The sequence below is a fragment of the Poecilia latipinna genome, unplaced genomic scaffold (genome assembly GCF_001443285.1).
Source record: "Poecilia latipinna isolate Pla-1442-1.1 unplaced genomic scaffold, P_latipinna-1.0 Scaffold2822, whole genome shotgun sequence".
Taxonomy (NCBI): domain Eukaryota; kingdom Metazoa; phylum Chordata; class Actinopteri; order Cyprinodontiformes; family Poeciliidae; genus Poecilia; species Poecilia latipinna.
The window spans coordinates 45,147-58,926 of NW_015115438.1; the positions used below are offsets into that span (position 1 = coordinate 45,147).

At 38.9% G+C, this 13,780-nt stretch overlaps 1 protein-coding gene across 1 annotated transcript in view; it reads left to right on the top strand.

Annotated features, from left to right (window-relative positions):
• LOC106939291 (adhesion G protein-coupled receptor A3-like) overlaps positions 1 to 11,276 on the top strand; it is a gene marked incomplete at its 5' end in the record, with an annotated part of 44,412 nt that extends 33,136 nt beyond the window's left edge. Inside the window, 5 exons of the mRNA XM_015021658.1 lie at positions 1,200 to 1,419; positions 2,083 to 2,232; positions 3,803 to 3,964; positions 4,270 to 4,503; positions 10,370 to 11,276. Of these exons, the coding sequence (XP_014877144.1) occupies positions 1,200 to 1,419; positions 2,083 to 2,232; positions 3,803 to 3,964; positions 4,270 to 4,503; positions 10,370 to 10,384 (781 nt within the window). The remainder of the gene's footprint in view (positions 1 to 1,199; positions 1,420 to 2,082; positions 2,233 to 3,802; positions 3,965 to 4,269; positions 4,504 to 10,369) is intronic.
• Between the last annotated feature and the right edge of the window lie 2,504 nt (positions 11,277 to 13,780).

The following is a 13,780-nucleotide window of genomic DNA, read 5'->3' on the forward strand; positions in this document are numbered from 1 at the left end:
ATACAGGTCGCATTATGTCAAAAAAATCGGAATTGGGTCACTTCAGGCTGCAGTGCGAACGCACCCTAAGGGTCATCCGGCTATTTGACATGAAGTTATACAATTTAGAGATATTTATCCTTCTTCTTCATTCCATTCACTTTGTACAATGCCCTGCTACTTGCTGCAGGGAAACAGACTCCGAGCATGATGCTACCAACAACATAACATTTTGGAATAAAACAGCAAAACATTAAGTTTCTTGTTGACTGTTGTTAAAGCCCTGAACTATAGTGTGGGTAAAATGTTTGGATTAGATTAAAAGAGTAAATCTGTGCCAGAAAGCCAGCAAGTTTTAATGGATCCTGCCAACTGTGTCATAAGTTATGGGCAAGTATCCAACCAGAATGAAGTTAGAAGCTGGTTGGTGGCTAAAAGGAGGAAGTTTCTTCTTATTTTGTTGATATTTATCCAAATGTTAGTTGTGTGTCTACTTTTCAGCATGTTTGCTTAGCTTTCTGATACTGAGTGTTAATGCATTTCTGGCTGTAACTACAGATGTTTTGCTGGCTTTGTACTGTGAACAAAACTTTATTTGGCCCAACACTAACAGACAGTGCCCTGAAAATGATCCATTTGCCTGATAAGCCAATCTGACTCCACGTCCAGGTTGGTCAGCAGAGCAGCGCTGTGTGCTGCTCTGTGATGACATTATTGAGAGTCTAATTTCTTGCTCCAGAGGATATTTTATTGAACTTTGCATGGTCATCAAAACAACAGTAATGTGAGAAATCGGTTTTAAGTGGAATTGGGTTGTTACATCAGAGACACATTCACTGACATTTGCCATCCTCTACTTTGGTGCACATTAAAGTGTTGTGCATGCATGCAGAAATGTTAGGTTCACACTCAGATCAATCTCCTCATTATTTGGATCTATTAGAAAAGCAGCATGTACAGGGTTTTTGAAAATAGTGTGAAAGGTTTTCAGAAAGATCTTGCAAACACACGGAGAAAGTTACACAACTGTCTCACTTTGTGACAATGGCAAATGTTTTTAAAGTCATTTATCAGAATCTAATGAAATGCTGCAATAAAATATTTAATGCAAAATATATGATTTAAAGGAGTGTCTTAGGTAGAATATGAAACTTGATTTCTAAATCTCAGGTTAATATGTTTCAGAATAATTTCATTCAATGATGTATTTTTGGGGCCAGGTGGCCGAAGACTCTGGCCGGGATTCTGGCTTTCCTGCCGTGCGCTCCTGCAACCTTTGGATCTGCCCCCGGCCCGGCTGGCAGCACTCCCCAGCACTCCGGCCAGCGGGAGAAGAAAGCGTGGCGACGATGCGATCGCGCTGGACGGTGGGCTGAAGAGGACTACACTCAGTGCCCGTATGCTAGTGAGCTGACCCGCGTGCTGCATCAGCTCACTCAGGTATGACGGCTCATAACGAAACCAAACTGCTTTTTTTTTTTTTTTTTGTTCTGCAAAACATTTTGTTCATGTTGATTTTTTTTTTTTTACTTGCTTGCTTTGTTTTAAATAGCAAAGAGGTGCATCTCAATAGATTAGAATATCACCAAACACATTGTATTTTAGTGGTTCAATTCAAATTCAGATATAATCATTATTCAGAGTAATACATTTTAAGTGTATGTTTGTTTTGTTTTTTTGTTTGTTTGAAATTGCAATATATCTTAAGACCTATTAAAAAGATGTTTAATGTAAAAATGTTATTTTATGGCATTTAATGGCAGGTGAAAAACCTGAGTGAAGTTGGCTTCCCCACCTTATTCAAAGCGAAGGTGTAAAAAGTTTGTGCAGCTATAATTTTAATGATAAATGTTTCCACAGGTCATGAAAGGTCAACCAGCCCACCAGGGTAGTAACAACATGGGTATCTGTTTTGGACTTTTATCAAATTCTAAGACAATAAAGCTGGTTCTAAATTAACTTTATCATAATATTCTAATTTATTGAGATGTACTTGTAGTCCTGAAATGAAATGCTGCAAAACATTACTGTTAAAATTGTTGAAAACTGTCAGTCTGACTATTTTAACCTAATATTGTCTCTAATTATCACTTTTTATTTCAGATACCGATTAATATCAGCAATTCCCAGCCTCTGGGTCAGCAGTTGGTGGCTTTCACTAGCAGGGCTGCTGACTTTACTGACGTTATGGACGTCATCTTCGTCACTCACCTTGTGGAAAGACTAACAAGACTGCTGGAGAAAAAAAGAGATGTAAGAGTGAAGGTTTACTTCTCTGTAAGAAAGTACAGTTTTTACCCGAAATGAACTCTGGACTCCAGAGGCAACAGGAAGGTTTTATATCAAGCTAAAGGTTAATTATGCAGTAGGAACAGTGCTGAGGCTAGCAAGTTAGAAGAATCTGCATTCGTTTTCATTTGCAGGGTTAATCAACATAGTTCACTTGAGTGGAGATATTATTAGAAGATTCTTAGTGTCCTTTTATCCCAAGGACAATGCACAAGAGGCCATCCTCATTGAGCCAATAAAAAATAGTCAAACGAAGCAACAATGAAATATATAATGAGTAAATAGCAAACCGCCATCCCAAAGCAGCGATTAAGCGCCTTTGGAGCTGCTAATCTAAATTAAATCTCTCTTTTATGAATGAAGACACCATTGTCTACTTTGCAATTCTGACTGGGGTTATAAATGTACCTGTTGGAGGGGATTTATTTGATGTTAACTGTGTGTGTGTTTGAATAATTGTGTCTGTACTTAGCTATTTCCTTGCAAAAGCACCCACTTTGCCTCCACATTGCCAAAAAAAATATTTATTTTTATTAGAAATTTATGTGACAACAAAAAGTAATACATCATTGCAAAATGGAACAAAAAGATACAGTGATGTCCATTTGTAGCTCCTCTAATTCTGTTCATTGTAGAGTGTTGCAATTACAGTTTCAACTCTTTTGGTATGTTTTCACCGACTTTCAACATTTAGTCAATCCCTCAGTATGAGAGATTGCTGGAAAAGTCAACAACCCAATGCAAACAACTTTTAGCTGTTGCCATTCGCTCATCCAGGAGGAGCGAATGCTGCGAATCAGTGGCTTGATCAAATCTGTTGGGTTTCCTTGGATAGAAAACCTTTTAAGCCATTTGAATAATAAACTGAACATGACTGCATTGTTTAATCAGCCTGAGATGCTTAACTTGGAATATATTTCATTAGATTTAATTGACTTTTTTTATGTGAGACAACATGTGTTGCAAATTAGCAGTTAATAAACAAATTATTTTAGTGAAATTGCCACCATCACCATGTTTAATGGTTGGGATGTCACTTTTCGAGTAAAAACGTAGGCCAAAGGTTTAAACTCCAAACTGGGCTTCTTCTGGCTTTTCTTCAACAGATTCTCCCATTCATGCTTTCTGTTCACTGATCTCCTCTGACAAACTACAGTAACTCTTTGAATATGCAACAAAATTAAATTTCCCTTTGGGATCAATAAAGTGAATTTGAAACTTCTGCGGTCTTCACAGAACAGCTGAATTTATACTACGACGCACACTTCTGAAATCAGTTGCCTGTATTGGATTTTGTTTAAGGTTACTGAATACAAATGGATGCCACACTTTTCAGAGTGTACTTTATAAACATGGAAAACCATTTTGTTCCCCTTTCATAGATAATGTAGTAGAGTTGGCGTCGCTCTGTCACATACAATCCTAAGAAAACACACTGGATTTTGTGTTTGTGATGTTACAACATGGGAAACCCAACGAGCTAGAAATGCTTTTCAATCCTGGTGTGTAAATGTGGCTGCTCGTCTTTGTGCAGTTGGGGGACTACATCTCAGGCATAGCCAGCAACATGATGCTGGTGGAGGAGCACATCCTGTGGATGGCGCAGAATGAGGCCAGAGCGTGCACGCGGATCGTCCAGTGTGTGGAACGCATTGCCGACTTGGCGCTGACGGAAGACAATCGGGTCATTTCTAAGGTGCGTTACACCTCAGGTCAGAGAGAGGTTAGATTTTCTTTCTAAATATCTCCCTGCTTTGCTTGCTCTTTTGTCTCAGAATAATGAAGTCTAGATGGGGTTTAATCAGAAAAGTAGAGTAATGAAACACAAAGATAAATTGCTTCCTCCCATTGTTTCATCTTGCCTCTCCCTATTCTCTCCTTCTGGCTGTCATTAGGGATAAAAGCATCTGCAAAATGATTAATATAAAATCTCTGCTCCTCTTCTTTCTCTTTCTCCCCCCACTACCCCGCTCTCCTGAACATTTGGGGGATTTTCCATAGGTGTCTGCTAATATAGCTCTGGAGGCTTTTCTGATCAAGCCGTCAAACTTTCTTGGTTTGTCCTGCACGGCGCTCGAGCAGACGCCCACGTCCACCAGCCTGCCCGTCCCGCACAGCCACTCCTACCGCGACAAGGACAAACACGGAGAGCCGGAGGCCGCAGGAGAGTCGTTGCTCAGTTTCAAATGCCACACTGTCAACAACAGCGGCTCGCCAGCCAGTCAACTCAGCAAGGTAAGACGAGCAAATAAGCAGTGTGAAAATGTGTAAAATGTCCCAGTTGCTCCATTGCTTGGTGTAATGTATCAAAGGAATCAGGAAGTGACATGGTTTGTGTGATTTTTGACCACACAGTGGAAGGCTGTTTGACAAGCTGGAGCCTTGTTTTGTATGCCGTAGATCATCTCGGGGTTGCACTTGGGTCAGTCCTTTCATACAAGTCAGCAGCTTGGGAGTTTGTGAATGAGAATCAATCTTCAGTGATGGATATGATGGCCTTGTGTTCTTGTCGCTTTATATCAGCGCCACCATGGCCCCAGTTGTGGCTGTCCCAAATGACAAATAGATGCATCTGCAGCAGGCGGGCCAAGCAGTTTTATCCCCAGATCACCTAAAAAATACGACATGAAATTTCATAGAAAAAAAACAATCATTATGTATGTTTTTAAACATATAAGTACGAAAGGATAAAAATAAGTACGTGGATCTTTTTCCACGTTTTACGGCGTTTTAGTTGTGTTTGATTTCCTTCTGCTTTCATCTGACTGTGTGAAATCCCTCTGGTCTTATCAGCGTTTTCAGGGCTGCTTGTAGCTCCAGGCTGTGGAAAACGTCTATTTACGTAGAAGACTCTGCAAAGGTCGCACACTCAGAAATCATAGTTGGGCTGCCTTTGAAGAAAGTAGAAGAATATTATTAAATCAGTAGTTAGCTTTAGACAGTGTTCCTCAAATGTGATGGTTTGGTCATGGTTGTTCCTCCTGCCTAAAGCTCACATGCTCTCATCAATGGCATGTTTTTAGCTATTAAGTTTTTAAGCAGGTCTTTTGGGAGTGCACTAACAATAAAACAACTTGCATAACTTTAAAAACAAAACTTAGGTACAAGATATTTAAGTATATTGTAATTATTTTCTGATGTCTAACAGCTAAAATACATGAATATTATTTGGATAAATATCAGGTTTTTGTAGCTATCAGTAATTTTCTGAAATAACTCTCCCTCTTATTTATATAATCTGTAAGTCTCCTTTCAGTCCTGACAAGCATTGTTGAAAATATAAGTAGCTAACAGCTAACTTTCAACTTGCTTTATCCATCCAGTATCCAGTCTTTTGTGTGTTTGAGTTCGTTGCTGCGTCAAAATATCCAAATGTATCTAAATTTCAGTCAACTAGTTGTGATTTGAAGTGAGGTTGATGGTTAGTCCTCTGTCTAGATTACTCCATCCAGTTTTTGCACCAGTTCACTGACAGCTAAATAAACCACTCAGGTGATCACCATCAGCTGAGTGGTGTTGTGTTGCTTTACCTCGACTCCTCCAAGTATCGTTCCTGACATTCTGCCAGATCGCTCCCTGCCCCACTTAATCATAAAACTTTTCTCCAGACAGCATTAAAACAATGAATTATAACCTGTCAATTCTACATTAACTTAAAAAATAAAAAAAGTATTGTCGCTGTATATTGTTGATTCATATTACCCCGTTAAAAAATGCCTGATCCTCAGATTTAATGACATCGGTGCTGAGTGGATTGAAACTCCAGACTGACGCTGTTTGTCTGACTCTGTTTGCCATGTCACCGTCTTGCCTTTTTATGGTTCTGGCTGAATGTTTTATTGTGGTGTGATACTGCATAAATATTTTGGATCAATCCTGATATGATGCCTTGTTGAATAACAAATAAAAATTCAAATACATGCACAGAACATTCCAAGTTTTGCATACTTACTGAAATAAGAAGGATGATGTGAAGCAAATACGTAATTTAAGAAACACAGACACGATATCTTGCTGTCAGCACTTGAATGATTTTGACAGAACTTTGTACAATCTCATCATAAATGATCCACTTAGTAAGCAATCAGACATGCTGCATGCTTGGATCGCTGACTCAATTTTTATTTTTTCTTGTTAAAAATGGTAACCTTATTTACAGTCTTTTCATTTTTAACGAGTGATTTATCATCATGCAGGTGTGTTACTAGATGAGCTGCATAGTCCATTCTGTAGCCAGTTTACAAAGGTGTCTGTTTTTAAAAGTCTGCTTTTAAATCTACTCCAGATGTTATTTCATGACCCTAAACGGGCTTTATGTTTAAGTGTTCCATCGTTGCTGAATTAAAACCAGTCTGCATAAAGTTCTCCACAGTGATATAACAGAGTCTATTAATGCTGCATTATGCCTCGTTTGCACTGAGAAGTATGGCACAGATGGGTGTGATTTGGTATGCTATTGTGTCTGTTTTTATCATAAAAGTGGCATAAGAGGGCAACAACACTGAAAAACGATATATACTCTCCAAAGTGTCATGATCCGTGTTTCTGTGTATTTATTTTTAAGGGTTTTCTGTGTTCAGCTTCTGTCCTGTGAGTCTCTGCGTCTTCCCCGTTGATTGCTTCCCAGGTGTGTCTAGTTACCTGATTACCCTCCCTGTGTATTTAAGTCCACCTGTCTCTCTTGTCGGGTCCTTGTCAAACGTACGTCGTATGTCATTTGTCTGCTTGCCACCACAGTTGAACTGGAAAGTCCTGTGTTGGTTTAGCTCTCTTTTTCACTCCTTAGTTTTTCAGTTGCTACCGGTAATTAGCTGTGTGCTAACTCTCTGCCGTGCCGCCTGTTCTGGACTGTTGTTGAGCTTTCTTCATTAAATCCATCATCACCTTCATCACAACCTGGGCCTCTGCGTCTCTCCTCACCACCTCGCAACCACCAAACATGACACGAAGAAAACTGGATTTTTAGAGCTAGATGTAATCCTTTGTGAAATTTCTGATCTTGACGTCTCTTCAAGCTATGCAAATTTTCCATTTGAAGTGTAAAAGCAGTGAGTGCAAACACACGTCAAATTAAATACTTTATTTCAACCGGGACAAATCCCTCCATGCAGTGTTGGCGAATGCAACAAACACAGCGAGAGACAGGAAACAGAATATTCTAAGTGATGCTGAAAACAAATGATCCGACTGGAAGCAAATGTATTATGTGAAGCACTTCTAGATGTGAGGTGTCAGGTTCATAGGAGATCAAATGCAGTTTTAGCAGCTGTTAATGACTGGCAGTGAAAGCCTGTTGAGTTAAACTTAGCATCATTTTCCTTCACCAGAAAGGTGGCATGGCTATTCAGAGCATTCATTGTTGTGCACATTAAAAACAGAGTATCACTTATCAGAAATGGATTGAAATGCTCCAAAGGAGCAGTCAAAGACACGCGCTCCCATGTGACTCATCAGTCGACTTGTCTACCACTGCTCAGTTTAACAGCCCACAGTGAAGACTCCGGACGCACACAGCTCTGCAGCTTAACGAGGAGGTGCTACAAAAGGTGATGGCATGTTGGAAAAGATCCCAGTTGAGTTCATGGGATGAGCTAATCGGGATGCTAAATTACTAATAACTTAACACTCCCTGTTTTTGTGTAGTGACAGATGGATAGGTTGTGTAACCGTGCTGGTGTGTGTTGCAGATTTCTGCCCAGGTTCCTCTTGAAAATGAGTTTTACCTGGTTAAATTAAAGAATGATAGACAAACTTCACTTTGACTTGACTCCAAGACATTATATCTCATACCAAACGGTGCCTCCTGCCATGCATGCCATTTTCTTGTTTCTGTAAGCAGCACATTTCGTCTAATGTGCTTGTGGATGAAAAGTGAAAACATGCAAACAGTCATATTTACCTGCTTTTCTTCTGTGATGTCAGAACGCTGTGCAACCCAGAACGATAATATGAAGAAAACTAAAAGTTAAAAGTCCAGATGTTGTGTTCCACTTTGTTTTGTGCAGCGAATCTGATGCTTATGTCGGCTAAACATCTGGTGACAGTAATGTTTTCCAGTCCAGAGCAGGCATACTCCAACATTTATTGTTGCTTTTGGTGAGAGTGTTGTGTAAGTCAGCAACAATGATAAACCACACAGTTTATATATAATAGTTTTATTCAGAACTGTGCAATAAATCATGTCATAACCATGAAGCAACATCAGTGTGTGGAGCATTGCAGTCGCTGAAGAACGCTTGGACCCAATGTGTGAAAACATAGTTGTTGTAATATTATTAAATATTGTGATGATAACATTGCTTACGATCAACGCACCTTACTTTTTCTTCATCACGTTCCTCAACACTCTTTGTGAGCTTTAGCATATTGCCTTCTAAAAATATTGTCATAATATTGTGAGTAAAAGGCAGCAAAGTAGATCCAACTGCCGCAAAATGTTATTGATATGCAGACTTTGCATGAATAATCCTACTTCATTTTGCTATTCCCCACAGATATTGCTATGACAGTTGCAGTTGAATAGGTTGTGGATATTGACTGGTTCAGACTCCTCTCCTTGTGTTGGTTTGTATTTAGTTCAGCTCTCTGTTCTCTATATCAATTTATTTCCGTGTCTTTGCTTCCTGCACTCCCCAACTGTCCCTCATCTCCTCATTAACTCACCTGTTTAGCATTCCAGCAATCAAGCTCCCCAGTATAAATATTAGTTGTTTTTTCTCAGTGGGTGTTGCAGCCGTCCTGTGTTCCTCTTGTGATTTATTAGTTTAAATTTTCCCTGCACTCAATAGATTTCTTGTTAGCTTTTGATTTTCCCTGTTTTAAGTAAAAGCTGTTGCCATTACTGACAGAACAAGGGTACCTCATAACGATCCCAGAGACTCTGTGCTGCACAGATGCTCTCCTGTTGGAGCTTTTTTTTTTTATTCTTCTGTTATATCTTAAAATGTTCCTGTTTTTGTTGTTGTCTGTAAAACTCCCCATTATTTCTCATCTTGGGGTCGTAGGAAGCAGCTGTTTGTTTTTCATTAGCATAGAATATGTTAGCTTCTCAGATCAGTTGAAAGCAGCATGAAATCAGTTATCTGTAACTCAAAATGCATTTAAATTGTTTTTTTTTAGAATAAAAACAAATAATTTCTAATAGTAAAAGGGTAACTATATTTTGAAGGGAAGCTTAAAAAAAAAAAGCACAGCTATGCATCAACTCTTCTGTCACAAACTATTTCCTCTCTTTGTGTGTAACTGATTGCCTGGATGAGTGATCTGTCTCCAATCTGGCAAACACTTACCTCTTTTTAAAATCCTTTTTATGTCCAATTGCACTTAGACTTGCAGCATATGGCCCTGCTGATTGACACCTTTCCAAAAAGTGCCAACATTATGCATTACACCTCTGACATTAATCCTTGTGGCTTTATGTAATATATATATATATATATAAATATATATATATATAGAGAGAGAGAGAGATTTTTTTCATTTCTTTAAACAATTCCTTTAATATTTGAAATAAATTAACTGCATTTTTGTTTTTATCCCGGTCGCTGATGTCAGCAGTTATAGTCTACATTTCTGAAAAAGTTACATGGATGGCCATGCATGTTATATTTGTAACTAATTTCCAGATTCTAAAATGTTTTAACATTTTCTTGATCTGTGAAAACCAAGTATTTCCAACATTTTGAAATGACTTCATTATTAATCCTAGTAATATTGATTTTGCACTGCACTTTGTTGTGATGAAGCTAAGAACAGCATCTGGCTCCAAACCAGTTTTTTCAATTTTTGTTCGACAGTAATTTGACTGGTTTGGCTGAACCTAAATAACAGGTCTGTAAGAGGATTAAACTTTCATGGAAAGGGGATGGATGTGTGTTTTTCTAAATAAACATAACTCCCACTGCAGTAAAGACTGAGTGATAAAGAAAAAGCTAAGGAAAAGCTCGCATAAGCACAAGGATTTGCCTGCACAGAGGTTTCAATTGAAAACTGCTATGCACACTCATTGTTGTCTTGGTAGCAAAGTGTATTAGAGAAGATTTGGCTGCAACTTCCTCCCAAACAATCACATCTGCTTCTTCATTCTCTCCCACTTTCTCAGGGTGCATGTGAGTGACTGAAAGCTGCTATACGGTGATGATTTAGAGACTCAAACTGATGAACTGCAATCAACTTGCTACCTCTCACCTAATCCCTAATGATATGGGGAACAATGATGTGAAAGGCCTGCTCTAAAGCAAGTGTTTGGACGGTCTGAAAGTTGTTTCTGCCAATATATTACAATACCTCACCAGCTGGAAGTGTAACGACAGCAAGACTTTTAAATTAGAAAATCTCTTAGTTATTTGTCACGTCTAAAGAAAGAAATATGCAAATAGATCCACACGAGTCAGAGGGCATTTGTCATTTTCAGCATTGTGATTATTGCAGACTTGACTGCCTTGCGCAATAATTATACACGTTGAACCTTTGCACAGTTTCTCATTACAAATGGATATTTCAACGTGTTTGAATTTCATGTGATAGAGCAACACAAAGCAGTCCGTTAGGTGGGCCACTGTAGGCCCGTCATGGTGAGCGTTTGGGTCAGGAGCAGCAGAGCGGCCTGTGGCAGCTTTTAACTGAGAGTCTTAAAAGTCATTTCAAAAAGTTTTCAAGATCTTCTCAGTGTTTTTCCTGGAACATAAGATCTAAATTCGCCCCTCAGTTGGTAACTGATGACGTTCTGCACAGATTCACAACTAATCATCCTTAAATTACACAACCATACGGCATCCTGTCTTATTTCCTGAGCCAATGGGCATTAGCCTTGAACTGAACTGTAGCATGAAGATTTCATAAAGGGGACACAGTTTGAGACAATATTTCCCATTTCAGATGTTCCTCTTCTGGGTCACTGACAGGTGATGTGTGGTTGGAGCATCCCGTCTCTCACTGACCCCCAGAGGTCCACAGCTCTCTGCATGCTGCTCAATGCTTTGCTGAAGTATTCATACACCGTTTGTCATAATAAAGTATTGCTACTGATTTTATTTCAGTTTAAGAGATGAATATCTTTAGCTCTAAACCCATTCTACTTCTTTTGTACTTTTTCAGTCTGCAGTGTTGCCATGCTCTCTCTGTTTTCAGATGATTATCTAAACAGCGACAGTGAGACGTGCAGGCATGGAGTATTGTTTTATTCCTCAACTCTAATTTAAGCGTCTCCGCAACTTTTTCACTGACCTGTCCGCTGTGTTTTCACGATGCTGTTTGTTCACTGATGTTCTCTGAAAAACCTCTGAGGCCTTGCTGGAATTATACTGATGTGAAATTACACACATGAAGACTCTGACTTCTAAAGAAAATAGATTGTCCGGGATTTTATTTCACAAATGCATGCCACAGTTTGTGGATTTTTGTTAAAGAAGTTTGAAAATATAACATTTTACTTCCACTTCCCAACTACAAAGTATTTTGAGTCGCTCTATCAAATACGATCTTTTTAAAACACACTGAAGGTACTGTGCATTAGCTTCCTTTAAGGCTGGATTTTCTTTCTACTTTAACTTTGAAAACTAAAGAACGACAGCTTAGGGGGTAGAAAGTCATACATTTTGTGAGATGCAAACTGTGTAGCTGTGGCTTTTCTGCTGGATAAAGTGGGAAGTTGTTCCCAGGCCACGTTCCACTCATGGCTGCAATAAGGCTCATAGCCTACATGTATCAACACCAACGCATAGATAATTTTGTCTGGAGCTTCTACTCAATTACTTTTCATACAGATATCCATAAACATCTGATCAACGACATAAACAACTCCTTCTCCATTTTTTAAATGTTGGGGAATGAGTTTATTCTGACCATATCATCCACCAAAATGTGCTGTGGAAGCAAATATCTCTTCATTATAACCTCATGGTCTCAGCAGTGTGTCATTATTCAGCAATAAGGAGGAAATATTTACATTTCTGCATCTGAGACCCACAGAAGCAGCATCGCTGTCACCATCCTGTCATAAACACTAAACAGTCTTAAGGATGTTGCCAAGAAGAAATTGATCCCTGAATCATCTGCATTAAAGGCACGTTTAATATCCTTCCAAGCTGAACCATCACCATCATCACTGATTTGCACAAGAGAAACAGAGCAACAATAAAGCCCAACTGTCTACCGCACAGGAAAATATAAGAAATATAGAGAAATCACGAGCTCTTGGCTTAGAAATGATCAATTTGATGCAGTTCATTTGTGTAGCGCCAATTCACAACACGTCATCTCAAGGCACTTTACAAAAAAACAAACTGCTTTAGACTTAAATTTAAAGTGAAGCACATGCATTCCAATTGATCCAAACATCGCAGCCGATATCAGTTTATTTTATTTACAAAAGACAAAAAACCCTGCAGACTGCCTCAAGTCATTGACTTGCAGCATCACTTCTCCTGAACGAGCACATAGCCAACGATGCAGTAGACAATCACTTGTGTTGTCATTAACTTTGTGACAATCTCATACTGAGCATGCATGTAGCAACAGTGGTGAGGGAGAAACCTCCAACAGAACCAGAACCGGAATCAGCTGGGTGTGAACAGCCATCTGCTACCACTGACTACAGAGCATACACACACACACACACACACACACACACACACACACACACACACACACACACACACACTCACAGAAAAACAAAGAAGCAGAAGTACTGATCAAACTTTGGACTTGATCATAACATACTGTAAAACATAGACATCTAATTCCTTTGAAATAATTTTCTCTACTTTATAAATGCACTCAAATGTAATTTTTTTTCAGTGTGCCATTATGCACCTGCAATAGAATAATTTATTTTATGTATGCAGCTCTACCAGACATGCAAACACATTTGTGATTATGCAGTTTAAACGGAGAGACTATGTTCTAAGACAGAGGTGACCTGCCTCATTTGAAGGCAAATACATTAATCAATAAAAAATGCAATATGTAAAACATAACCCACAGTCATACAAGAAAACCAAATAGAAGAGAAACTGAAGGTGACGTAATCATTCCTTTCTGATTGGAGTTTGTTAGGGATGTATTATGGATCGGTTTCCAGTAAGCTGCACTTAAAGTGCTTAACTCCAGGATGAATGTTGCAGGGGCTCCTCATTAGCTTGTTGACCTGTGACTCAGAATGCAGGGGCCACACATTAGAAAAAATCTCCCTTACATGTTTGACATACAAACAGTTTGAGGTTAATTGGATGGACGCTCAGCTACGATTAACTGACAAAGTCAAATGGCTCCTGGCATTAACAGTGGATCAAAAAACAGGCTTGTAATTGCTCATGCTATTTCTTTTGATGAAGCGGGGATTGAGCTTGTGTGTGAGTTTGGGAGCATTTATGCATACTTGTGTTGTTGAACTTACTTATGCATGCAAGCTGATATCATTTCACATCACGGATTTGATGAAATGCAAAGTTTGAATCTTAAGTACGAACTGTTTATGTATGCGTGTTTGACCGCACATCCATGCATTACTCTT